This window comes from Hyperolius riggenbachi, chromosome 2 (assembly GCF_040937935.1).
Source record: "Hyperolius riggenbachi isolate aHypRig1 chromosome 2, aHypRig1.pri, whole genome shotgun sequence".
Lineage (NCBI taxonomy): Eukaryota > Metazoa > Chordata > Amphibia > Anura > Hyperoliidae > Hyperolius > Hyperolius riggenbachi.
In genome coordinates this window covers 75,598,959-75,625,963 of record NC_090647.1, presented here as the reverse complement: position 1 = coordinate 75,625,963, position 27,005 = coordinate 75,598,959, and the positions used below count along the sequence as shown (strand labels likewise).

The window sequence follows — 27,005 nt, the reverse complement described above, 5'->3', positions numbered from 1 at the left end:
ACTGTAGTTGCCATTGGCAGATTTTGGTGCGCTGTATCTATTGTTATGTATAGAGTACTTGGGGGGGGGGGGGCATTGTAAAACTTGCATCGGGGCCCACAGCTCCTTAGCTACGCCACTGGCTATGGTATATGCCTCAGACTGTTTAGACATTCGTTGAGCACAGGACAAGTATATATCATGTAACCTTCTGATGGGTACTGTGTTTATAAACATTACGCAAATAACTGTATGTTTCCATGGACTTCTGAATGTTGTTGTTTTTTTGTGTGTGTTTTTTAGGCATGTATGCTGATATTTCAGCCCGAGTTTGAAGATTCATATGAGCAGTCGAATGTAACTATCTGTCTTGACTGTTCCAGCTCTATGGAGTCCTGTTTTCAGAGTGCTAAGCAGGTTGCTTTGCTTGCTCTTAACAATCTAAGTTACTTCCCCGTCAACATTGTCACTTTTGGATCAAGTAAGCGATCTTAAACTAATTAAGCTGCAGCGTTGCAACAGGTTCTGTTGCTATGGAGGGGGAGGAGGTACAACATTGTGTCACATGACATAGTGGCTTCCAGCGGGAGGGGCTAGAGGGGAAACAATGCACTTAGTCATGACATTCTGGCACTTTGTATTTCATTGAACGCATTGGAGAGGATCGAGAAGGCTGTACACATACTAGATTCTCAGCAGAGACGGCCTGACTGGCCACCACAGCTAAGAACCATCTAGCTTATGCATGAGGCTTTAGTATCAGGTGCAATGACAGCTCCTCATCACATGTCTTCTGCCAGCTCTGATGCCTATAAAGAGATGATGAGCTGGTTTTGCTCAGAGGGGTGAACGTCACAGCTATGTTTTGGCACCTCTGTGTGTTCAGGTAATGCTTCCCACATAACTAGTAGCACTATTTTACTTATATACAAAAGATGTCTGTCTATCCCCAGTGCGAAGATTTTTCAGAAGGCTGTAGTACCTGCTAGGATATATGACTCAGAAAAGGCAGAAAGACTGCCCCTTTTCATATGACACAGACTAACTACTGCACAATGTTTCTGGAGTGATGCTGTGCCAATGTAGTTTAAAGAGAACCTTACAGGGAACCTAAACTGAGAAGGATGTGGATTTTTCCTTTTAAACTAATACCAGTTGCCTGACTCTCCTGCTGATCCTGTGCTTCTAATACTTTTAGCCACAGCCCCTGAACAAGCATTGCAGATCAGGTGCTCTGACTTCAGTCAGACTGGATTAGCTGCATGCTTGTTTCAGGTCTGTGATTCTGCCACTACTGCAGCCAAAGAGATCAGCAACACTGCCAGGCAACTGGTATTGTTTAACCTCTTGAGGACTGCAGGGCTAAACCCCCCTAGTGCCCAGGCCATTTTTAGTAAAATTGGCCACTGCAGGGCCGCACAACATAGCACACAAGTGATTCCCCCCCCCCCTTTTCTCCCCACCAACAGAGCTCTCTGTTGTTGGGATCTGATCGCTCCCCCCATGTTTAATTTTTTTTAAATAAATATTAGTGTTGCCTTTTTAAAAAAAATAAAATAAAACCCTGTTTCTATAAATACCCTCCCTCCCCCCAGCCAGCCAATCATAGCGATCAGCTCTCATAGGCTTCACCGTGTCACATGGCTGTCCCCAGTGCAGCGCTCTGCTGATCGCAGTGCTGCACCATGTAAAGCCGTCTAACAGTCTCCCGAGTGGCAATAGCCGCTCGGAGACTGAAGGTGGGGCGGAGCTCCGCCCCCCAAGCAGGAGATGCGCGTGCAGCCTGCGTGCGATCTCCTGTAAAACAGAGCCCCAGGACTTTACGCCAATCGGCGTTAGGCGGTCCTGGGGCTGCCGCCGCGGCCACGCCCGTCGCCGTGACGCGGTCGGCAAGAGGTCAGAAGGAAACATCCATATCCCTTTCAGTTTAGGCTCCCTTTAAGTGGGAGGACTATGGAGGATGCCATCTTATTCCCTTATAAGCAATGCCAGTTGCCTGGCTGTCAAGATGAGCTTTAGGCTTTAATTGTTTTTGAGTCACACACTTGCTGCAAGCGTGCAGCAGGTGGAGTCATACCAGAGTCAGAGCATCTGATCTGCATGCTCATTCTGGACCAGTGACTAATGGTATTAGAGGCGGAGCATCAGTAGAGAAGTCAGTCAACTGGCATTGTTCATTAGTGAATGATGATGGCACCCTCCACATCCCTCTCACTTTAGGTTCACTTAAAAAGCTAATTCTTTTCACAGAATTTTTGAGGAAACCAAATTGTATAGATGTGTCCCCCTCATAGAAGCATCTGCTTATTTATTGTTTGCTGTAATACTGATCTGAAGTTTCTGAAATACACGTTCAGCTTATGGTGACCCAGAACCTCTAGAAATGGATAAGGGACTAAAAGAGATTAATTATCTCTCTTACTAAAAAGCAATGCTAGATATAATTTTGCCTTCATAGAACTGAAGGTATTTACAAAATTCAGTTTTAAAGTGTACCTGAGACCTTGAAAAAAAATGTATACATACCTGGGGCTTCCTCCAGCCCCCTTCGGTCCCTCACTGTCCTCTAAGACCACCTGGAACCTCCAATAGGTGGACCGGTAGTTTGTCCATTCAGGTCCAGTTGGCGCAGTCTGGCTGCATGCGCTCTCCCGTCACGCTCCCTTCACTGGGAGCGTTCTTTGCCTACGCAGAACGACGGACACGCGATGGGGCCCGCGGCCGGGCCATGCAAAGCATGCGCAGTTCCCCCCACCGTCTGGATAAATTACTGGGCCGACTAGCCTTTCATTGGTTTTAGGTTTCTATTGAGTGAGCTGAGCATCACTCCTGAATATGCAAATCATCTCTTTATGCCCCTAAAGGCCAGGCACGCCTCCAGACTCGGAAATATTTGCTAAATATGTACATTTATTTATGCTTAATTATTCATTGCATTTCTTTCTCACAGCTAGTAAAGAATTTTACCTCTACCCGAAAACTGAGCCGAATGACTGGCCCGAAATGAAGACATTTATTAAAGTAAGGAGAAAGCTTTAACTTTGTAGCAAAGGAACAGATATCTCCACGTTCGTTTAACAGCAAGCTCAATCATTCAGATAATATTCTGGGAAAAGTATATTTTAATCATGCTGTCCTTAATCACCTGTCTTTATGTTACCTAACCAGGTTTCCATAACAATCGCAATATAAATTTGCCTTCTTATAGATAAACATTACTGAATATCTGAACACTGAAGCGGAAAAAAAATTATGATATAATGATTTGTATGTGTAGTACAGCTAAGAAATAAGACATTAGGAGCAGAGACATAAGTCTAATATTGTTTCCAGTACAGGAAGAGTTAAGAAACTCCAGTTGTTATCTCTGCAAAAGAGCCATTGAGCTCCACGACTTTCAAAGTCACAGAGAGCTCTGTCTTCTGTCTTCTGATGCTTGTTATCTCAACTGTCAGTCACTGTATTTTCTTTTTCTCTCCAGAGGACAGTTCAAAAGTTCACTAGCCTGCTCATTAAGAATGCCGAGTAGTGTGTCAACTGCAAATATTACAGAATGAAGCAATGTTATGAAAAAAAACACTACATAACTGAAAATAAAAATATGAGAATATTTTCTTTGCTACTAATGTTCTAGTAATTATCTGTACTACACAACCAATTCATTATGTCATAATTTTTTTTTTCGCTTCAGTGTCTCTTTAATGGGTACCTGTGAGATTGAAAAGTGCCCTTATGGGGTACTCACCTGGGGAGGGGAAGCTACTTCCCTCATCCTCCTCCACAGTCTCCCCTGCAGCGGTGGGACCCCCAAAAGCCCGCTTGTTGGCGCCTGGCGTGTGCACACTAGATCCATCCCGCTCAGCTTTTTTTTTGGCAGTAGCACAGGCCCATTGGGCTTAGCTGGCTCCCCTGGAGCCAGAGAGGGACAGAGCTAGTGTGCATTCACAGAGAGGCCACTCATCGGTGATCCCATTGCTGGAACTACACTGCACAGGAGGATGGCAGAAGCCTCTTTGGGGTCCAGAGTTAAGTATCTCATGGCCCATACTCACGAGGGACTTTTGTCGCCTCAACACGCGGCGCGCGCGTGTTGCGGCGACAGGTCGCCCGTGAGTATGGGCCGTTGCACGCGCGTGCACCCCGAACTGTCGCCCGTCGCTCATGTCGCCATGCGATTGAAAGTTTCAATCGCATGGCAACAGTCACCGCCGCACCTCCGCTGCAACTGTCGCTAGTCCGCGTGAGTACGCGGACTAGCGACAGCAACATGATAGTAAATAAACGGCGCTTCCGGCGGGGGGGGGGGGGGGGGGGGGACAACGGCGACAGCTTCCGTCGCATCAGTTGCCAGGTCCCTCCGCCGTGTGTATGCGGAGGGACCTGGCTACTAGCTGTCGCCAGCATGTGGCAAGCACGCTCCCGTGTGCTTGCGACATGCAAAAAAGTTGCCCGTGAGTATGGGCCATAAAACTTTGCCACACAAACCTCACAGTGATCAACTGGGAAGGAGCCAATTAAATAGGCTCCTTACCAGTAGTAGGCGGAAGCTCGGCTGTCTGCGGCCGCAGTGACCAGCTCGGGACCATGGGAACTGGTAGCATAGAATCTACGCCACGTCAGAGATTGACAGCCACAACTGCGGCGTAGATTCTTACTTTTGCGGTCCCAAACTAAAAGGAACTAAATATGGCAGCCTCCATATCCCCCTCTCCAAAGGGTCACTATAAGTAAAGGTATGCTTTAAATTGCATCCCTGAGACCTATAATTTTGCGGTACCATTACTCAACAATTATCTTTATTTTGAGCCAAATGTATAGAATCCTGCAAGCAGTAATGTAGCTAAGGAGCTATGGGGCCCCGGTGCAAGTTTTACCTGGGGCCCTCCAAGCACTCTATACATAACAATTAATACGGCACACCAAAACCTGACAAGGACAATCACAGTGTCAGAAGTGCGAGAAGGGGATTGGGAGCAGCTTGTTAATGATTACTATTATTTGAAGCATCTACAGAAGTGATTATTACCAGCAAAGGACCAATAGAGAGCTAATACTGCGGTTGAAGGAGGGCCCAAGGGCCCCGATGTGGACGCAACCTCTGCAACCCCTATTGCTATGCCACTGCCTGCAAGAACATAATAACAGAACATATAGAATGGCACAAAGTGACAGTTAGGTAGAGTGACCAGATTTTTGTCGGTTCAACCTGGGACGGAGGTGGGGGCGGCGGCGGGGGGGGGGAGGGGGCTGCACGCCGAAAATGGGCATGGCCACGACATTGTATGGGCGGAGCTAACATAATGATGTAACAGCGAGGCATAAGAAAGCAGTGTTTACGCCATGATGTGGTGAAACGCGGATTCGCATCATGGGTGTTCAGAAACTGTGTGATGCTATTTAATAGTATACCATAACCCCAAAGCAGCAAACATAGCCTACTATGACCATTAAATACTAAATGCAGCAATAGTTACCCCAGACACCAGAAAATAAACGCAATGTGGGCAACATGTCAGCACAAAATAAATGCAATGGGCAACATGTCAGCACAAAATAAACGCAATGTGGGCAACATGTCAGCAGAAAAAAAAACGCAATGTGGACACATTTCAGCACAAAATAAATGCAATGTGGGCACATTTCAGCACAAAATAAATGCAATGTGGGCACATTTCAGCACAAAATAAACGCAATCTGGGCACATTTCAGCACAAAATAAACGCAATCTGGGTACATTTCAGCACAAAATAAACGCAATCTGGGCACATTTCACATTTCAAAAAAAGATTTTACTCACCTGGCAGAAGTCTCCTTTGGCGCGCAGCTCCCCCGGACGATTCTCCTGCAGAACATCTCCCGCGCTGACAGGCAGAGCAGGGCTACGGCAAGATGGCGCCCGAAGCCCTGTACTGGAGACACAAATAGTCTCCAGTATAGGATTTCGGCAGCCATCTTCCCGTAGCCCTGCTCGCCTGCCGGTGTCGGAACACCGGAAGACACTAAGGAGGCTGGAGCGGGGCTGCGGGCAATGAACTGGCACGGCGTTTATAGTCGCCGCTGCCAGTTCATGCAGATACGGTGGGCAGCGTCCCGAGGCCGGGACCTCATGCAGCCTGGGACAGCGCTCCTCGAAGGCGGGACGCGTCCTGGGCAATCCGGGACGTATGGTCACCGTAAGTTAGGGCATTATTTACTGTAAAGCACACACTCCAGTGAACTCTAGCCATCAGGGCTGGATTTACATCTCGGAAGCCTATAGGCACACAAGTTCTGGCGCCTTAAACCCCGCCCTTCTCTGAACCTGCAAATCCTGATGCGATCACTTACTAGCCCACAGAACCACACCATAAGTGTGCTGGCTGCCCTCTCCCCATCACCTCTCTCCCCGCTTCCCCTGCCTGGCATGCAAACACTCACCATCCCATAGTCACACTCACATATGTGCCCCCAGAGCATAGAGATGGGTGGTACCATGCAACCCACCCATCCAGCTCACTATGCTCCAGGGTTGGTGATATCGCAACTTCAGAGTGGTGGGTTTGCAAACCCTGTGACTGCCGCCTCTCAAGACACTAGCGCTTTTTTTCTTGGCATATCATGACTTTAAAGGGAACCTGAAGGGTGAGGGATATGGAGGCTGCCATATTTATTTCCTTAGCAATACCAGTTGCCTGGCCATCCTGCTGATCCTCTGCCTCTAATACTATTAGCCATAGACCCTGAACAAGCATGCAGCAGATCAGGTGTTTCTGACATTATTGTCAAATCTGACAGGATTAGCCGCATGCTTGTTTCTGGTGTTATTCAGGCACTACTGTAGCCAAATAGCTCAACAGGGCTGCCAGGTAACTGGTGGTGTTTAAAAGGGAAAAAAAATATGGCGGCCTCCATATTCTTCTCATTTTAGATGTCCTTTAACACTTTGTCATTATTTCCTAGGAAGCCAAACCAAACATGGGAAACACAGAGTTCTGGAAAACCCTACAATCCATCTGTCTCCTGAGGCCATCATCAGGATGTCAGAAGGTCCTCCTCATCTCTGATGGACATTTCCAGAATGATAATCTTGTTCTTCAGATCCTAGAGAAGAATAAAGGTCATGTCAATTTGTTCACTTGTGGTGTAGGGTAAGTATTATATATTCCTTGTTACATATAAAGTGGACCTGAACTCTTGCACAGGACACAAGGCAAACAGAGAGAAATGCACCTTTTGTGTTTCTGGAGAGAAGAGCCTGTCTAATTCCCCCTCGTCCTCAAGTAATCACAAATGTAATTTGATCTCTCAGATGCGTCAGCACAGAAATTCGTCAGTCCTTAGCCACGGCTAATATGTGAACACTGGGTCTTAACCACTTAAGGACCAGGGGATTTTTGGCTGATCTGTGCTGCGTGGGCTCTCCAGCCCACAGCACAGATCAGTATTGAGGCAGGGCGATCAGACTTACTAGGGGGATGTCCTGCTGGGGGGGTCTGATCGCCGCCGCTCTGTGTGGCCGAGCGGGGGGGGGGGGGCTCCTCAAAGCCCCCCTCCGCAGCGCTAATCTCCCCTCCCACTCCTTCTCTCCCTCTCCTGCTCAGAATAGGCGGTACAGGATCCCGATCCGTCCTGCACCGCCTCTAATAGGCTTCAGAGGCCGGGGATCGCCGATCTCCTTTACGACGCTGCTGCGACAGCAGCGCCGTAGGATGTAAACACAGGGGATTTCTTCCCCGTGTGTTTACATTTCGCCTGCGAGCCGCGATCAGAGGCTCGCAGGCTGTTCACGGAGACACCCTCCGTGAACTGACATGGAACGAACGGCCGCTCGAACGAGCTGCCGTTTCCATGTAAATCCACAAACGACCAGCCGCCGCCTATCGGCGTTAGGCAGTCGTTATGTGGTTAAAGCACGAGGGTCAGCCATACTATTCCAGGAAAGAAAAACACATATATAAGTAGATAAATACTTGATCTACTTACAGTATAGTATATACTGTATGTATTGTACTGTCCACATTTTGATTTTAGTGAATTTTATATAGTGAATAAAGAGAAAACTATTCCAGACATTTTAAATCTTTACTGTCTCTGACTAAAGCCAATCCATGACGTAATTTCCTCCCATATCTTTTTTTTCTCATCTGCCTGAAAAGGTGTGTGATGCATTGCCCACCCTTCTCCCCTCTGAGCTCTGCACTGTCATATCTAGTTTGCTTTGTAAACACACGTGAGCAGAGTCTACATCGGATTTCAGCATCTTCTGCAAAGGGCTGCGGTGAATTTGCTTCTATGTCTCTTCTCAGCCTCGTGTCACACAGTCTCCCTGAACAGCCCTCAGCCAATCAGTGAGGAGCAGGAATGTGGAAGGGGAAGAATGGGCAATAACAAGTCCTAAGGATGTCTGTGAAATATAATTTATTACAAAGAATACGTTAACTATATAACAATAAGGGACTGTTTTGGCTTTGTAGAAGTGGCAATAGACTTTAACCATATGTGTTACAGTTACAGTATTTAGTCTTTGCTGACCTATGATATACTTTCAGTTCCCTTTTTTATGTATGATGTATTGTTGTAGGGCTACAGCCAACAAGCACATGCTGAGGTGTTTGGCGAGATATGGCGCTGGAGGTTTTGAGTATTTTGCAGACAAATCTAAGAGCAGCTGGAGGAATCAGGTAACTTTAATACAGTAGTGATAAAGTAGAATTCGTAACAGCAACCTTAAAGGGACACTATCAATTGACATATTTTTTTCAGTTGAGATAGGAAATGTTTGGGAAGTGTTGCTAAGCGTTGGTGTATACATCTGAATCCTTATCTCTCTGTTTACTGTTATCTAATCCCTTTCACACTTTCTGAAGGCAGTCTGCTGAAATTCTGACCACAGACTCAGCCATGAGGGGAGGGGGAGATTCCCTTCACAGTGCATCATTAACTCTATGTGTGCAGAGAGCTCAGTCAGAGACAGGCAGAGCTTTCTCTCACAGAGAGCAAAGGAAATGTATCATATGTGCAACATAAACATCTGTAATTGTGTGTGTGAAACCTGATATATGAAAACAAAAGCCTGTCAGGTAATCTGCTTCAGTATTACACGGTTCTTAGCATGTCAGGTTGAAGAGATTCTTATGCTGGGAATACACAGTTCGTTATTGCGGTGATTAGATGGTTCGATAGATAATGTCCGACATGCCCAATCTCCCTTTCGATTCTTTTGCCGCTCGATTTCTGATAGAAGTGAATGGAAAATGATAAGAAACACGAGCGGAAGATAAGAGAATCGACTGCAGAATCCAGCGTCAAAAACGATCGAGAGGAGAAACGCACGGCAGAAACGAACCGTGTATTCCCAGCATTACAGATTCATACCTCTGCAAATGAGACATTCCAAACGTAGCTAAAATCTACACACAATGAATTAAAGTTTTTTGCCTCTGATATTTAACAGGAAAAGTAGGAAAATGTTAACACGGCTACTTAGACATTATTTGTACATTGTCATTTTAGAACACATGGTTTGATAGAGTTCCTTTAAGGTGGTGATGCTGACTCCTTGATATGATGATGGGGGAGGGGGTTGGTATTGGAGGATTACTCACCCATGTGTTGGCTTGGGTTGGCTTGGCGAGATAGAGACCCGTATTTCCTCAACAAAATAGGAGGAGTTAAATAGGAACTTTAGCAAAAAGGAGGAAAAATAAATCAATCCATTGCAAAGTGAGAAGTTACAAAATAGAAGAGCGATCAAGAAATGAGTGATATTCACCATGCCATTTGTTGTTGCTCTTTCATTATGCTATGTGTCACAAGAGCCCTGGTGGCTGACTGCAAATTGCCTTCCAAACGGTGCCAGCGCACGGATCGTGCGAGCTCTGGTCGCAGTCAATGCGCAGGAACCGTTGGGAATGGGCCGCAGACAAACCAGGAGGGAGCCTGTGAGATACGGGTAATTACAACTCACACACGATTCAGGGTATAACTGCCACCACCTCGGTTACCATGGGCCCGAGGAGCCCGCTGACTGACTAGTCCTGCGAATAAAAACGGTTAAACACACTCTATTCTGTCTAGCCAACAACAAACAATAGTAGTAGCGTCTCTCCACAGGTCTGGTTCAGTTGTGCGGCTGATAAGCAGGGTAGCGGACAGTGAATGACTTTGATAAAGTCGTTTATTCACGGCGATATAAATAATTAATATATACAGACAATTAATAAAATCAACAATTATTAAAACAGTAATAGCCAGTATAAAAAATAAAAGGGAGAAAATACTTAGGGTTTGTGGAAATATGTCCTTCTGTGGGAAAATCATCAAGTCCTTGGTTTCAAGTTCAGCAGAATTCTTTGTTCCAGGTTACAGAAGATGGCCAATCAAGATGGTCGCTAGCCATGTGCCCTTTGTTTCAGAGCTTAATTCAAAGTTCAGCAAGATGGCCGCCAGCCATGTGTCCTCTGGCTGGCAGCAGAATGTTCTCATATGGATGGAATGGGAGGACTTAATGGCCTGGGCAGCTCATTCACTTTTAATGGAGCTGAGTTCAGAGGCGGGCTTCCAGAGTCAGCCCCCAGGCCGGATTATGGTAATCACATCTGGGCAGGGGCTTCCGCAACCTCATAATCCTGACATGTTCTCTAGGCCGACCTACGCGGCCGGCACACAAATAATAATTACATATTATCGATCCCCAGAACCTACCGATTAATATGATATCAGACATGGCTAGTGCAGCGGATCAGGTTCCTGAGAAGATTCATACCTGGGTTGTAGGGGCCCCGGGCCCCTCTCGACTGGTATCAAGAGATTCAGCATGACCCTACGGATCCAATGATACCGCTCTCATAACTACCCTATTTATTGTATTCTGTAAATGGGCAAAAGATTATATAGCACATTAATTTCTTCCTGGTAAGACTGGGGCCAGGGTGTCTGGTGTCCAGCTGTGACTAGCTTTCTCGGATCTCCCTCTATGAAAGGCCCTGTTGGTTCCTTTAATTAACATCTGAATGTGAGATCAGCTTAGACAAACTTTGAGTTTACACCTCTGGCTAACAGGGCACAGGCTTCATGAAAAGACTCTGCTAACTAACTCCCCTGAAGACAGCTGAGACGCCCCCCCAGGCTGGACTGCCTGGGTCCACCGACATGAGATTCTGATTTGGCAGCGCAACGACAATCGAGGCAGGAAATCGATTGCGGATGCGTTTTCTGCGCACTGACGGCTCGTCCGTCACACCTCCCCTTCCTGATGCTGTGCAGGGGGTTGTCATCAAGACATCCACCGTAGCAGCCATTGGCGCTGTTGGGTCTAGTTCCTCCTGACACTGGGACAGCCCATCAGCGTTCCGGGGTCGGCTGCCCGCTTCATGTCGGCCAACCTGGCTGATGGGTCTCGAGCTGCCGGCACGGTGGGAAAACCCATTGGCGCCTGCGGCTCAGTTCCCCTGGACAGGTCGCGGTCTGCTACCCTCAGGTTTGACCGGACCTGGACCGTTCTGGACAGGGCGTTTGCACCACTGCGGTCGGACGTGGTGTCTGCCAGGACTGCTGACAACGGGCAGTGGTTTGGGTAGGTCAACAGCCAGCCCACGCAGAGGTTCCCTGCGAAGTGGCTGTGGACCTAAGGGAACCCCGTGGGAATCCCTGGACCTCCCCCGCTCCTGACAGACGGCACATGCTTTGCAGTATTTGGCTACATCCCTGTTCATCCCGGGCCAATGAAACTGTTTCCGACAGTGCCCTGTCAGAGGATTAGCATGTGCGGATTTCAGCACATGTCCCCTGAACGCACTCGGGACCACAAGCCATTTGGTATTCGCATGTGATCCACCGGTAGGGGGCTGTACAGACTCGCTGTACAGTCTCCCACCTTCCCAGTACACCTTGAAAGCGGCCCGTCTGCGAGGGACTCAGAGGCTTGCTGCCTGAGCACCTCCAGGCTTGGGTCGCTTTGTAGTGCTGCTGTGAGGATGCTGTCAGTTTCAGCCAACTTGCTCATGTCACACGAGGCCAGCGGCTGAAAGGTCTCATCCCTGCGGTCAGAGGAGGGGGAGGAGGCCGGAACCCCCTCCACCTGTTCTGAGCTCGGGTTCTGAGCGGTACAGCTGCGCGGTACTGCTAGCACAGGTACACCTTCAGAATGGCACAGACGGGCATTACTCAAATCATTGTTGCATGCATTAATGACATTGACAGGTATAGACATTTTTTCATTACAGACAGGTTGTACAGTAAACTCAGGTACAGTTACATCATCATCACAACAGACAGTCTGTACATCAAACTCAGGTGCCTTTGAAGCAGGCACTATTGAACCGGGTACCCTTGAACTGGGCACATTCAACCCACCTCCCCCTGGTGCTCTCCCAAGTGTATAAAGTACCTGGTGGTGGGTGGAGAGTCCGTCTCCTTCCGTGAGCGACAAGGCTGTCGTGGCAGGTTCGTAGTAGGACACAAGCTTGCCCAAATCAGTCCCCAGCAACACAGGGACTGGGAGATCCTTCATAACCCCCACAACCCTTTCTTGGATTCCCACCCCCCAATCCATCTTCACTCTCGCGTGGGCTATGTGAAACAGGGTGCCCTCTACTCCAGTAAGGGCAAGGGATCGGCTGGAGCTAATGCTCTCCTTTGGCACAAGGTGTGAGTGAACTAACGTGATGTCAGCTCCGGTGTCCCGGAATCCGGTGACAACTTTGTCGTTCACTCTAACAAGTTGCTGCTGGTTGGTTCGGTCGCGGATTTCCTTTCCGCGGGCAAACAGAACAAAATCTGATGATCCGGGCTGTGGTTCGCTGGCGGGTTGCCGCTGCTGTGGGTGAGGTACAGGTGATACAGGTGCTGCAGGTGCTGGTGGTGTCTGTCTCCACTCCGGACAGTCGAATTTCATGTGTCCGGGCTGGCGGCAGTAGTGACAGGTGACCTCTCCAGGGGCTGCAGGCCTCGGTGCAGCAGCTGCGCTGGGTGGCCTCGGTGGCTGACGGCTCACAGGGGCAGGAGAGTCTGTCAGAGTATTGGGCTGACCTCCTCTCCAGCTGGATGGGACAGTTCTGCGTGTATCAGACACCCGGGTAGTTGCAAAGGTCTCAGCGAGGTCTGCAGCGACAGTTGCTGACGCCGGCTTGCGCTCCAACACAAACTGTCGTACCTCAGCAGGGCAAATGTTCAGAAATTGTTCCAGGACTATCAAGTCCTCCAGGACATCATAAGATCCTTTGGTGAGGCCTAGAGTCCACTGGCAGAGTGTGGTGAGCAAGCTGCTGACCACATCTCGGTACGAATCAGAAGACTTTTTCTGCCAGGCCCTGAACTTTTTGCGATAGGCTTCTGGCGTCAGCTGGTACTTAGTAATGATAGCGTCTTTTATAGCGGCATAATCATTATCTTTCTCCGCAGGCAATTTTGCGAAAGCATCAAGCGCTTTGTTGCGCAGCAAAGGTGTCAGATGTCTGGCCCACTGGTCTTGGGACAGACGATACTGACGGCATGCTTTTTCAAAAGACCGCAGAAACAAGTCAATGTCAGTGTCTTTTTCAATATTAGCAAATTAAAATTTTGCACTTACGGGTGGTGCAGCTCCTTCAGCAGGGAGGCTGGGCGAAGAACTCCAGCTGGCCTGTTGCACGTTTGCCATGTTTAGCTCATGCTGTCGTTGGCGCTCCCGTTCTCGCTCAGCGGCATCCCGTTCCTCTCGTGCTTCCATGTACTGCATGTACTTTTCCAGGTCAGTCTCCATTGGCTTTCATAATGCCTGCTGCATTACCGGGTCAGCACCCATGGACAGTCCAGTACTGGCCAGTTCCGGGCGAGTACTTTCAGAAACCCTGGGATTGGGGACCATACTGACATTCTCCTGCGTAACTGTTAATGCAGGGCCCTCAGGATGCACAACCTCTGTACGGTCAGGATTCTCAGTCTCTGGTTCCCCTCGATTGTCAGATGGGCTGGTATCCACTTCAGCGGACACTCCCAGCTCCCGCAGTTGCTGGGCATCCCATCTGGACAAGTCTGCTATCAGGTCCCGTTTTTTCTTGCGGAGGATGTCAATGCCTCTCTCTTCGCAAAGATTTTCCAGGTCGGCTAGGCACATGTTCTGGTAGTTCCTGGACATTTCCATGCCAAATAAAATAAAACTTTTGGGGAGGGGTACTGGCTACACAGTCTCTCTGTATATATAAAAAATATATTGCCTTCCAGCTACACCAACGAATTAGTTCGTTTCTGGATAGCGCTAGCGCTATCTTAGATACTTTCAGCACAACACAGGTCCCAACCGCTGCCAAACACTGTCACAAGAGCCCTGGTGGCTGACTGCAAATTGCCTTCCAAACGGTGCCAGCGCACGGATCGTGCGAGCTCTGGTCGCAGTCAATGCGCAGGAACCGTTGGGAATGGGCCGCAGACAAACCAGGAGGGAGCCTGTGAGATACGGGTAATTACAACTCACACACGATTCAAAGTATAACTGCCACCACCTCGGTTACCATGGGCCCGAGGAGCCCGCTGACTGACTAGTCCTGCGAATAAGAACGGTTAAACACACTCTATTCTGTCTAGCCAACAACAAACAATAGTAGTAGCGTCTCTCCACAGGTCTGGTTCAGTTGTGCGGCTGATAAGCAGGGTAGCAGACAGTGAATGACTTTGATAAAGTCGTTTATTCACGGCGATATAAATAATTAATATATACAGACAATTATTAAAATCAACAATTATTAAAACAGTAATAGCCAGTATAAAAAATAAAAGGGAGAAAATACTTAGGGTTTGTGGAAATATGTCCTTCTGTGGGAAAATCATCAAGTCCTTGGTTTCAAGTTCAGCAGAAGTCTTTGTTCCAGGTTACAGAAGATGGCCAATCAAGATGGCCGCTAGCCATGTGCCCTTTGTTTCAGAGCTTAATTCAAAGTTCAGCAAGATGGCCGCCAGCCATGTGTCCTCTGGCTGGCAGCAGAATGTTCTCATATGGATGGAATGGGAGGACTCAATGGCCCCGGCAGCTCATTCAATTTTAATGGAGCTGAGTTCAGAGGCGGGCTTCCAGAGTCAGCCCCCAGGCCGGATTATGGTAATCACATCTGGGCAGGGGCTTCAGCAACCTCATAATCCTGACATGTTCTCTAGGCCGACCTACGCGGCTGGCACACAAATAATAATTACATATTATCGATCCCCAGAACCTACCGATTAATATGATATCAGATATGGCTAGTGCAGCGGATCAGGTTCCTGAGAAGATTCATACCTGGGTTGTAGGGGCCCCAGGCCCCTCTCGACTGGTATCAAGAGATTTAGCATGACCCTACGGATCCAATGATACCGCTCTCATAACTACCCTATTTATTGTATTCTGTAAATGGGCAAAAGATTATATAGTACATTAATTTCTTCCTGGTAAGGCTGGAGCCAGGGTGTCTGGTGTCCAGCTGTGACTAGCTTTCTCGGATCTCCCTCTATGAAAGGCCCTGTTGGTTCCTTTAATTAACATCTGAATGTGAGATCAGCTTAGACAAACTTTGAGTTTACACCTCTGGCTAACAGGGCACAGGTTTCATGAAAAGACTCTGCTAACTAACTCCCCTGAAGACAGCTGAGACCCCCCCAGGTCCACCGTCACGTGGTCCGGCTGACGTCATCAGGTCTGTACTGCGCAGTCGCAGAACTACTGTGCCTGCGCAATACAGACCTGATGACGTCAGCCGGACCACGTGACTCGCGCCGTGGAGTGCACAAGAAGCTGGCCTGGTGAGATCGGCTTCTGCAGCAGAGAAGACCAGGAGCCACCGGAGCTGCGGCGAGGGCACAGGATGGCAGCCGGGGCTGGAGGAAGCCCCAGGTAAGTGGATTTTGGTTTTTTTTTTTCGTGCTTGGATGTTTCCTTTAAGGGCTCTGTCTCTGACACAGGAGAAAAGAGTTTGAATCTCAGTTCTTCCTATTCAGTAAGGAGACCTCAGGCAAGATTCCATGATGCCTGTAACCCATTACAAATCGCAAATCGCTTGCGCAATTGCTAGCGTTGTTAAGTAGCATTTTGTAAGCGATTTCATGAGTGTTTTCGCTGATTTTGGGGGCGATTTTAAAAAGTGTAAGCTTTTTGGCAGCGATTGTGATAGCGATTTGCAATTAGCGATTTTAATTCTGATTGGTCCTTTCAAATAATTATAATTTTTGTTACAGTTTGCAGTAATTTAAAATTGCACACAAATCACTATGTGTAGTGATTTTTGAGCGATTTGCCAGCGCTTCAATACTTTACATTGAAGCGCAAACACTTCCGAAATGCTGCATGTCCTTTTTTTTTTTGGCTAATCCCAATAGCTACTGTGGAATTTGTTACATTCATTTACATTGACAGAGTGTTTAGGAAAATTGCTAGCAATTTAAAGCGCCATCTAAACGCTCAAAAAAGCGCTCTGGTGGGTTCCAGCCCTAACACTGCTACTGTCTATAGAGCGCTTCCTAGTGGCTACAGTTCTGGCGCTTTGAGTCTCCCAAGAGAAAAATGCAATATAAATGTTTTGCGGATGGTGATGGTCTTGTCTGAAAAAGATCAAGAAACAAAAATGCAGTGCTAATGAACAATTAGTCCTCCAGAGAGCTATAAGTCACTTTTCTTTGCGTTTGTGTGATTACAGATGACGAAGCAATATCTTCGGATGACATCTCCAGTTTGTACAGCAGTTTCAGTTAAATGGAGGATGTTTGATAGAAACCGTACTGAACCAGTGCAAGCCCCCGCCAACATACAGTCCTTGTTTCACAATGACAGCCTATTTGTATATGGCTTTGTCTCTCGTTGTACTCAGGTATGTGTCTTTTATATCAATAGTGAAATTTAAGCATAAGTCCTCTTATAAGAAGGCACCATTATAACATGATTGCTAAATTGCTTTTTTTGTCTTGACAGGATAGCCCCATTTACAGTATATTGTGTACATTTTCCTGCACGTAAAAACGCACTTGATCCAACAGCCCATATAAGTCGATGGGGCGGGGTCATACCTATGTCATTTTTTCACACTCAGAAAAAAAAACCAGCATACTGTTTTATTCCAGACATCATATGTCTTTCTGTTGTAAAGTATTATGCTGTTGGTAAAAAAAAATGTGTGTGTTTTAGTGCATATAAATATAATAATAACACTGATGAGATAAACAATTGTATCTATCCTCCCACTCCTAAAAATGGCTTTTTCTAAGATATCCCATGGTTTTATTTTGTGTTTAAACATTTACAAAGTAGATTTAAAGGGCAACTATCCCGAAACATTTTAAAATTGAAAATGCATGTGTATGCATGCATATGTATAAAATGTACATTTGTTCAAGAGTAAAATTCACTATACTATAAATTTATTTTTTCTACATTGCTGTCGCTTATGACACGTTGCAGAAATCTGACAGGTTTTGGACTTGTACGTCTCCTCATGGGAGATTCTCAGGGCTTTATTTATTTTCAAAAACACTTACTGAACAGCAGTTGCTCAGTTCAACTGCCAAAGCAGTGTGCGGGGAAGTAGAGAGGCTGGTCACCATCTTTGTACAGATGCTTTCCACAGAGTGCTTTTGTAAAGAATGAAGGAAATACGAAAAATCCCCCATGAGGAGATAACTAGTCTAAAACCTGTCAGATTTTTTCTGCCTTCAGTAAGCAACAGCAACATTGGAGAAAAGTAATTTATTATACTACATTTTACCCTGGGAGAAATGTACTTCTTATAAGTATGTGTACACATGTATTTTAAATTTTATAATTTTTAGTGGTAGTGGTCCTTTAATGTTTTATTATTTCTGCTCAACGGCAGTCTATAAAGTGTCCCAGAATCTAAAATATATAAACTTCCCCTGCACTAAACAAGAACATTTTATGGCTGTAATTTCATATAAGTGAGGGTTAAAGTGAACCTCCAGACTAAAAATCGACTCAGCAGCCCTGAAAAGGTTTGGTGTTTCTTTAACAGTTTCACAGCATCAGAACTTTGTTTTTCTTACCAAAGCATCATTTTTAGCTGCACAGAAGAAAACTGCCAGGGCTTTTTTCCCCTGATGCTGTGCAAAGCATGATGGGATTTCTGATGTTGTTGTTCTCGTTCTGCTGTTTTGGTGTTTGTTTTTTTTACATTTTGAATTTGACATTTGAAGCCTAGCGGGTGCAGCTGGGAGGGGTAATCAGGACACAGGACAGTTGGAACTGTGTCTCCTGCTCCTTGTCAACTCCTTACAACCAAAAAGATGGCTGCCCCCATGACAAAGATGGCAGCCCCCATGAATCACAAACATTTGCCTGTTCTTTTAAAGCAGGGTGGGTAAGAGATTATATTACCTATCTATTCTAATTAACATAACTAATGTAACTTGATGACAGTATGTTTGTTTAGGCTGAAGTTCCCCTTTAAGCTATAATCCTACAAAGGTCAACACGAGAGAAACTGTCACTTGCATGCCTGAAGGTTAACTCTTTCATGCAGAAAGATAAAAAAAATGGAACACATACTAATTATTAATATGTTTGGCACTGTACATACATGTTTATGTCCATGAAAATGATCAACTGTGTCAAAATAAAGGTCAGAGTATGAGTATGGAAAAAGGGCCTAACTGAAAACAATCCATTTAGTCACTGGTCACGAATTCTTATGCTCTCCTACGTAAAAAAAAAAAATCAACTTTGAAATAAATGGACATTTTCCATCTATCAGTGTTCTTTTATTTATGTTGAAAATTTTGATCAAGAGCAGTTGATGCTCAGATATTAATCAGTTTTTCATAGAGCCCGTCAGAATAACTAAAGGGTTGGATTATTGTACATTTAGATCATACTGGTCCTTATCTAATTCACTTTGGACTTTTCCTATGAAATATTTTTTTTTTTAATCTTCTGTTTAAAATAACTTTTCAGCATTGAAAAACTACTGTCAATTTTTTTTCAGAGTTTTTTTCTGCTTGCTGGTGGCGTTAACATTTTAACAATTTCAATGGCTAAAAGTGCTCCTTATTACCCTCTAATGCAACCCTATATCTGGCCTCACCAAGTCATTATATTACTGTTTCCTTAACTCTTTTTTTTGTTTTTTTGTTTATTCATATCTTTATTAAATTATTACACAACGTTTACAAAGTTTTGTGGTTGGGTTTTTTTTTCTTGGTCTTTTTAGGCCACACTGAGGGCTTTACTCAACAAAAAAGAACTTGAGAACATGGTTTCCACCACTGAACTTCAGAAGACTACTGGAACAGTATGTACAGATAATTTACTAACTAAAATTGTTACCTTAATTACTTGTAACTACTTTATCAGTCTTAATATGTACATATTTCAATGTTGGTTCCAATGGTCATTTCTAGGATAATTATGTATCAATCTTGCTCATTGATGATGAATTCAAATATTGTGATAATCTCATTGACAGATTTGTCGAAACCAGTGCAAGGAGCAAAACTGGTGCTAAAGTTGAGCAGTTGCCTAGATTCTGATTGGAGTCTTTGAGGAACTTAACTCAATTTTTTGCCCCAGTTTTGTTCCAATTTGATCTTGCACTGGTTTTGATACTGCCCCTCAGAACCTTGCTCCTGTAACGATTGGTGTCAGTAAGTACAAAGTTCTGATTATTTGGTGATCTGCAGTATCACCAAATAATGCAGATACTATATCTGATTATATGGCGATCTGCAGAATCACCAATAATACAAATATAGCAACACTAAGGAATGACCGTGACCTTAGTCACACACTATATAGCACTGTGTGTAGTGATTGGTGCAAAACAGTAAGTACTGATAGGTTTAACAAGACCTCACTAGAGGAGCTGGCGGGTACTAACAGTACGAAGCCCCTCACCAGAGACAAGGGCTCCCTGGTGAGAGTAGAGAGGTCAAACTAATCGATTCGGCAACAGACAGGCAGATCAGGTACAATTGCAGAAGGCAGAGGGAGAACGATATACAGGCAAGGTTTGGCAACAAGATCAGATGGGCAAAGGTACAGATTCAGGAGACAGAGACAGAACGGTATTTAGGCAGGATTGGCAACAGGATCAGATGGGCAAAGGTACAGAATCACTGAGAGTAAGAATAGTCAGAACGAGCCAGAGTCAAACACAGATAATAAACAGTATTGATGCACAATCCTAAAGCTGTGTGGAATCCCCGGTTTCCTCCCGGATCAAAGCACACCGGATCTAACTAAGGTCTGAGCGCTAACACGAAGTGATCGCAACAGCAGACAAGTTGCGAGTGACTCCTCCGGGCTTAAGAGCCCGAGGAGACCCTGAGGCACGCCCCCCTACGCCCAGCCAATCATCAGCGGCGGACACCTGGCATGACGTCAGCCGACCCGAAGGTCAGCTGATGCGCCTCCTTGCCGCATAAAGGTCGCGACGGGTGCGCACGCGCACGCGTCAATGCGACCCTATGTGCAGATGATAGACCCGTCCTCGGCGTGCTAGATGCCCGAGGCACGGGAGCACCGTTAGCCAGTGAGATAGCGGCATTTCGCGGTGGCAGCGAGGTTCGCCGCGGCTGCCTCCTCATTGTTCATTACAGCTCCTTTTGTTCATACAGGGGTGCTTGAAAGTGTGTAAACCATTTAAAGAGGAACTGCAGTGAAAATAACGTTATGAAAAAAAATGCTTATTTTTAACAATAATCATTTAGAAATGATTTAGTCAGTGTTTGCCCATTGTAAAATCTTTCCTCTCCCTGATTTACATTCTGACATTTATCACCTGGCAACATCTTTACTGCTGGCAGGTGATGTCACTGGAAGGAGATTGCTTTTTTGGCAGTTGGAAACAGCTGTTATTTCCCACAATGCAACAAGGCTCCGACAGTGTGATGTCAGTAGTAGGTGCTGACATCACACTGTGGGAGGGGTTTCACCACAATATCAGCCATACAGCGCCCCCTGATGGTCTGTTTGAGAAAAGGTAAAGATTTCTCATGGGAAAGTGGGTATCAGTTACTGATTGGGATGAAGTTTAATCCTTGGTTACATTTCCTCTTTAAAGTTTTCTTTATCTTTTTTTTCTTTTGGGGGGATTCAATTGAGAGAACTATATCATACAAATTTGGTGTGTGCAATTGCATTTTTCTCCTGAGTTAGCTCCTAGTAGATAATTTTCATCTTCTCTTTAAAATGACTTTTCAGCATTTTACAATTAAAGAACAACCCAAAAGCAGGTGAAAAAGTACTATCAAAATTATTCTGAATATTTTCTTGCTTGCTGGTGGTTTAAAGGGCATTTTATGACAAGATGTAAAAATAGGAGAAAACTCAGGAGAGAATGTGAACTGTAGGTGTTTCTAAGACAGGCTAGTTCACTGACCATTAGAGTAAACACACAGGGACTGAATATTGGAAAACTTTAATTGTTTTTTAACTCTTTGAAGTTCTCCTTCCAGGACCCCATATTTTCTGCCAGTTTGAATGGAGCTGTTTTTAGCACAATTGTATAGTGGTAGGGACACTATTCGACAGATCTGAAGATCTGCATCTGATGTAGCCTCTGATCTGATGATCTGCATCTGATGTAGCCTCTGATCTGATGAGCTGCATCTGATGTAGCCTCTGATCTGATGATCTGCATCTGATGTAGCCTCCGATCTGATGATCTGCATCTGATGTAGCCTCTGATCTGATGATCTGCATCTGATGTAGCCTCTGATCTGATGATCTGCATCTGATGTAGCCTCTGATCTGATGATCTGCATCTGAGTAGCCTCTGATCTGATGATCTGCATCTGATGTAGCCTCTGATCTGATGATCTGCATCTGATGTAGCCTCTGATCTGATGAGCTGCATCTGATGTAGCCTCTGATCTGATGATCTGCATCTGATGTAGCCTCCGATCTGATGATCTGCATCTGATGTAGCCTCTGATCTGATGATCTGCATCTGATGTAGCCTCTGATCTGATGATCTGCATCTGATGTAGCCTCTGATCTGATGATCTGCATCTGATGTAGCCTCTGATCTGATGATCTGCATCGGATGTAGCCTCTGATCTGATGATCTTCATCTGATGTAGCCTCCGATCTGATGATCTGCATCTGATGTAGCCTCCGATCTGATGATCTGCATCTGATGTAGCCTCTGAACTGATGATCTGCATCTGATGTAGCCTCTGATCTGATGATCTGCATCGGATGTAGCCTCTGATCTGATGATCTGCATCTGATGTAGCCTCTGAACTGATGATCTGCATCTGATGTAGCCTCTGATCTGATGATCTGCATCTGATGTAGCCTTTGATCTGATGATCTTCATCTGATGTAGCCTTCGATCTGATGATCTGCATCTGATGTAGCCTCTGATCTGATGATCTGCATCGGATGTAGCCTCTGATCTGATGATCTGCATCTGATGTAGCCTCTGATCTGATAATCTGCATCTGAGGTAGCCTCTGATCTGATGATCTGCATCTGAGGTAGCCTCTGATCTGATAATCTGCATCTGATGTAGGCTCTGATCTGATGATCTGCATCTGATGTAGGCTCTGATCTGATGATCTGCATCTGATGTAGCCTCTGATCTGATAATCTGCATCTGAGGTAGCCTCTGATCTGATGATCTGCATCTGAGGTAGCCTCTGATCTGATAATCTGCATCTGATGTAGCCTCTGATCTGATGATCTGCATCTGAGGTAGCCTCTGATCTGATAATCTGCATCTGAGGGAGCCTCTGATCTGATGATATGAATCTGATGTAGCCTCTGATCTGATGATCTGCATCTGATGTAGCCTCTGATCTGATGATATGAATCTGATGTAGCCTCTGATCTGATGATCTGCATCTGATGTAGCCTCTGATCTGATGATATGAATCTGATGTAGCCTCTGATCTGATGATCTGCATCTGAGGTAGCCTCTGATCTGATAATCTGCATCTGAGGTAGCCTCTGATCTGATGATATGAATCTGATGTAGCCTTGTGAGCTGAAACTAATGCAAATCCTTTAAATCTGATTAGCAATGTGTAACGTTCTATTTCTGAACCCCCACCACCCTACCCCACCCCTCTAATGCTGGCTATTGCAGAGCAATGTAAAATGGGAAACATTTCAGATCATATATTTAATAAGCACTCTTTATCATTTGCTAACAGCAACAATATACAGTATATATATGTTTAAGTTCTTAGTAAAAAGGAATTATTTGACAAGATACTCCAAGTTGCTACCGTTTATCATTTTCATCTCATTGATTTTAGATTCTCCACAAGCTCACAGCTCGGGCCCTTATCAGAGATTATGAAGATGGGATTCTGCGGGAGAAGGAGCATGAGAATGAGGTGAGTAGACCATGATAACATGTTAACTATATTACAGACACAGAATAACATCAGCTTCAGATGCAGATTTGGCCATTGCAAAGATGCGTGCTCAAAAACTGTTTTGCATGTTCACTAACTGACATGCATATCCAGGTTGGCTAGTGTACTGGTTAAAGACACCACTTTTGACAAAGAAGACCAGGGTTCAATCCTGGCCAGTTACCTATTAAGTAAGGACAGGGCCGGTGCAAGCCACAATGGGGCCCTGGGGCAAAATTAACCTGGGGCCCACCTGCCACTCCAGCATATTCATCCCCCCCCCCGCCCCGCCCCCCCAAGCTGGATTGTGAATTGCATACAGATCCTTGCAATATGAGGCTATGCATTATCCTGCTGCAACATGAGGTGATGGTCGTGTATGAATGCCACAAGACGCCACACACGCTGTCTTCCATCTGCACTGAGCAGTGAGAACTGGGACTCTTCCGTGAACAGAACGCCTCTCCAATGTGCAGGATGCCATTGAATGTGAGCATTTGCCTTCTCAAGTTAGTTATGATGATGAACTGCAGTCAGGTCCAGATCCAGATGAGGACAACAAGCATGCAGATGAGATTTCCTGAGATGGTTTCTGACAGTTTGTGCTGAAATTCTTTGGTTATGCCACTGATTGTTGCTGCAGCGTTCAGGGTCGTATCTGGGCTATTTAGAGCCTATGGCAAACACTGAAATTGCGCCCCCCACCCAATCAGAGCCCCCTCTCCCCCTTCAAACAGCATCATTTTTTGCGTACATGCGTTATGGTTGCCTGTGTTTTTGGCTTGAGATATTGCTGAAGTTACTTTTGTGGAAATATCTCTTCTTATTCCCTCTCTGTTTTCTTTTTCTAACATTTAGCCAAGTGCATCCTACATACAGTAGCCATGTTCCCCAGATAACAGAATTAATCTGATCTGAGGGATGGAAAGCACGAGGGCAGGTATGGTGGTGCAGCACACAGGCAGGCATGGCAGCACAGGAGCAGACATGGCGCCCATGGTGCTGTGGCGCCCATGGCATGAGCCGTGCCTGCACCCCTCTAGATACGTCTCTGGCAGCGTTCCAGATGGCTGGTCTCAGGCAATCATGGAGGTGAACATGCTGGACGTGGAGGTCCTGGGCTGGTGTAGTTACACATGGTCGGTGGTTGTGAGGCCGGTTGGATGTACTACCAAATTCTCTGAAACACGTTTGGAGATGGCTTATGGTATACAATACAATAATACAATAACATTTCTATAGCGCTTTTCTCCCATAAGACTCAAAGCGCTTAGGCTCTCTCAGATTCAGTAATTGGTAGTAGGATGAAGTCTCCACACAACAAAAGTTATATTTCTGCAAATGCCAAACTGAACAGGTGGGTTTTCAGTCTGGATTTAAACACGTCCAGGGATGGAGCTGTCCTGATCTGTTGAGGTAAGGAGTTCCAAAACGTAGGGGCAGCATGACAGAAGGCTCTGGGACCAAAAGTTTCCTAGTGGACTCTGGGTATGACTAGATTATTAGAACCTGTGGATCTGAGAATGCGGGGATTGCTACACAGCTGCAACATATCTTTCATGTATCCAGGGCCCAGATTATTCAGTGATGGTAGAGAAATAAACATTCATTTCATGGGCAACAGCTCTGGTAGACATTCCTACAGTCAGCATGCCAACTGCACGCTCCCTCAAACGTTGCAACATCTTTGTTATTGTGCCATGTGATCAAACTGCGCAATCCAGAGTGGCCTTTTATTGGGGCCAGTCTAAGGCACACCTGTGCAATATTCATGCTGTCTAATCAGCACCTTGATATGCCACACCTGTGCGTTGGGATGGATTATCTCGACAAAGGAGAAGTGCTCACTAACACAGATTTAGACAGATTTGTGAACAATATTTAAGAGTAATGGGTCTTTTGTGTTTGTAGAAAATGTTTCAGAGCTTTGGGTTCAGCTCATGCACAATGGGAGCAAAACAAAAAAGTGTTGCGTTTATATTTTTGCTCAGTGCATGTTTCTCAGTCTTTCACCATAACAAATGGTATGAGTTGGATGGCTAGCTAGATAGAATGAGGCATCATCAGTTACAGTTGTTTTCAAAATTATTCAACCCCCAATGCTGTAAAGGGTTTTAGGGAATTTAGTGTACATTTGTAATTGTGTTCAAAATGAAATCTTACAAGGACTTTTTAACTACTTGCCGACCGCGCACTCATACCGGGCGTCGGCAAAGTGGCAGCTGCAGGACCAGCGACGCAGATCTGCGTCGCCAGCTGCAGGCTAATTAATCAGGAAACAGCCGCTCGCGCGAGCGGCCGTTTCCTGTCATTTCACGGCGGGGGGCTCCGTGAATAGCCTGCGGGCCGCCGATCGCGGCTCGCAGGCTAAATGTAAACACAAGCGGAAATAATGCCAATCAGCGGCCGGGGATCGCTGTCACATGACAGCGGGAGCCTGTTAGAGGCTGCACAGGACAGATCCGTTCCTGTGCAGCCTCCTATCTCCGTGGAAGGGAGAGAGGAGAGGGAGGGGGGGGAATACTGCGGTGGAGGGGGCTTTGAGGTGCCCACCCCGCCACCCACAGCATGCAGGAGCGATCAGACCCCCCCCCCAGCACATCATCCCCCCAGTGGGGAAAAAAGGGGGGCGGTCTGGTCGCTCTGCCTGCACCCTGATCTGTGCTGGGGGCTGTAGAGCCCACCCAGCACAGATCTGAAAAAACAGCGCTGGTCCTTAAGGGGGGGTAAAGGCTAGGTCCTCAAGTGGTTAAAGAACCAAATGCAACTAAAATGACATCAATTGTTTTTGTAATACAGTATTAAATGTTTTTTTGTTTTTTTTTGTGATTTCTTCATTGACACAACTATTCAACCCCTTAAAGACTACCACTCTCAAGAACAGAGGTTCATTCAAGTGTTTTCAATCAGGTATTGAAAACACCTGTGGATGTTAACAAGCAGCAATCAAGCATAATAAGAACCAATTAGGCAGATTTAAAATGACTGTGATACTCAGCTCCTTCTAGACATTTACTGATGTGTTTACAAACATGGTGAAGTCAAGAGAATGGTCCAGGAAGACAAGAGAAGAGGTGATTTCTCTTCACAGGAAGGGCAATGGCTATAAGAAGATGGCAAAGATGTTAAACATACCAAGTGACACCATAGGAAGCATCATTCGCAAATTAAAGGCAAAGGGCACTGTTGAAACGCTACCTGCTCGTACCAGAAAGAAGATGCTGACTTCGACTGCTGTGCGCTACCTGAAGCGCAAAGTGGAGAAAAGTCCCCATGTGACTGCTGAGGAACTAAAAAAATATTTGTCAGATACGGGTACTGAAGTTTCAGCTCAGACAATAAGGTGCACACTGCGTAATGAAGGCCTCCATGCCAGAACTCCCAGGTGCAGCCCCTTGCTGTCTCCAAAGAAGAGTCGACTGCAGAATGCCAAAAGTCATGTAGACAAACCACAAAAGTTTTGGGATAGTGTTCTGTGGACAAAATAAGAACTGTTTGGGCCCATGGATCAACGCTATGTTTGGAGGAGGAAGAACAAGGCCTATGAAGAAAAGAACACCTTGCCTACTGTGAAGCATGGCGGGGGGTCAATCATGCTATGGGGCTGTTTTGCTTCTGCAGGTACAGGGAAGCTTCAGCGTGTGCAAGGCACCATGAATTCTCTTCTCATAACCAGGAGATATTGGATGAAAATGTGATGCAGTCCGTCACAAACCTGAAGCTTGGGAGAC

At 45.9% G+C, this 27,005-nt stretch overlaps 1 protein-coding gene across 6 annotated transcripts in view; it reads left to right on the top strand.

Moving 5' to 3' along the window:
- The window catches only part of LOC137545556 (protein mono-ADP-ribosyltransferase PARP4-like), a 168,535-nt gene that overhangs the window by 74,025 nt on the left and 67,505 nt on the right, over window positions 1–27,005 (top strand). For all 6 annotated transcript variants that reach the window (XR_011026055.1, XR_011026054.1, XM_068266922.1 and 3 more), the window contains exons 22-28: window positions 283–460; window positions 2,930–3,000; window positions 6,919–7,106; window positions 8,540–8,639; window positions 16,599–16,769; window positions 19,119–19,199; window positions 23,173–23,253. Coding sequence is in view for 4 of the 6 variants with exons in the window: in XM_068266922.1 (XP_068123023.1) it covers window positions 283–460; window positions 2,930–3,000; window positions 6,919–7,106; window positions 8,540–8,639; window positions 16,599–16,769; window positions 19,119–19,199; window positions 23,173–23,253 (870 nt within the window). In the remaining 2 variants the exon portion in view is untranslated. The remainder of the gene's footprint in view (window positions 1–282; window positions 461–2,929; window positions 3,001–6,918; window positions 7,107–8,539; window positions 8,640–16,598; window positions 16,770–19,118; window positions 19,200–23,172; window positions 23,254–27,005) is intronic.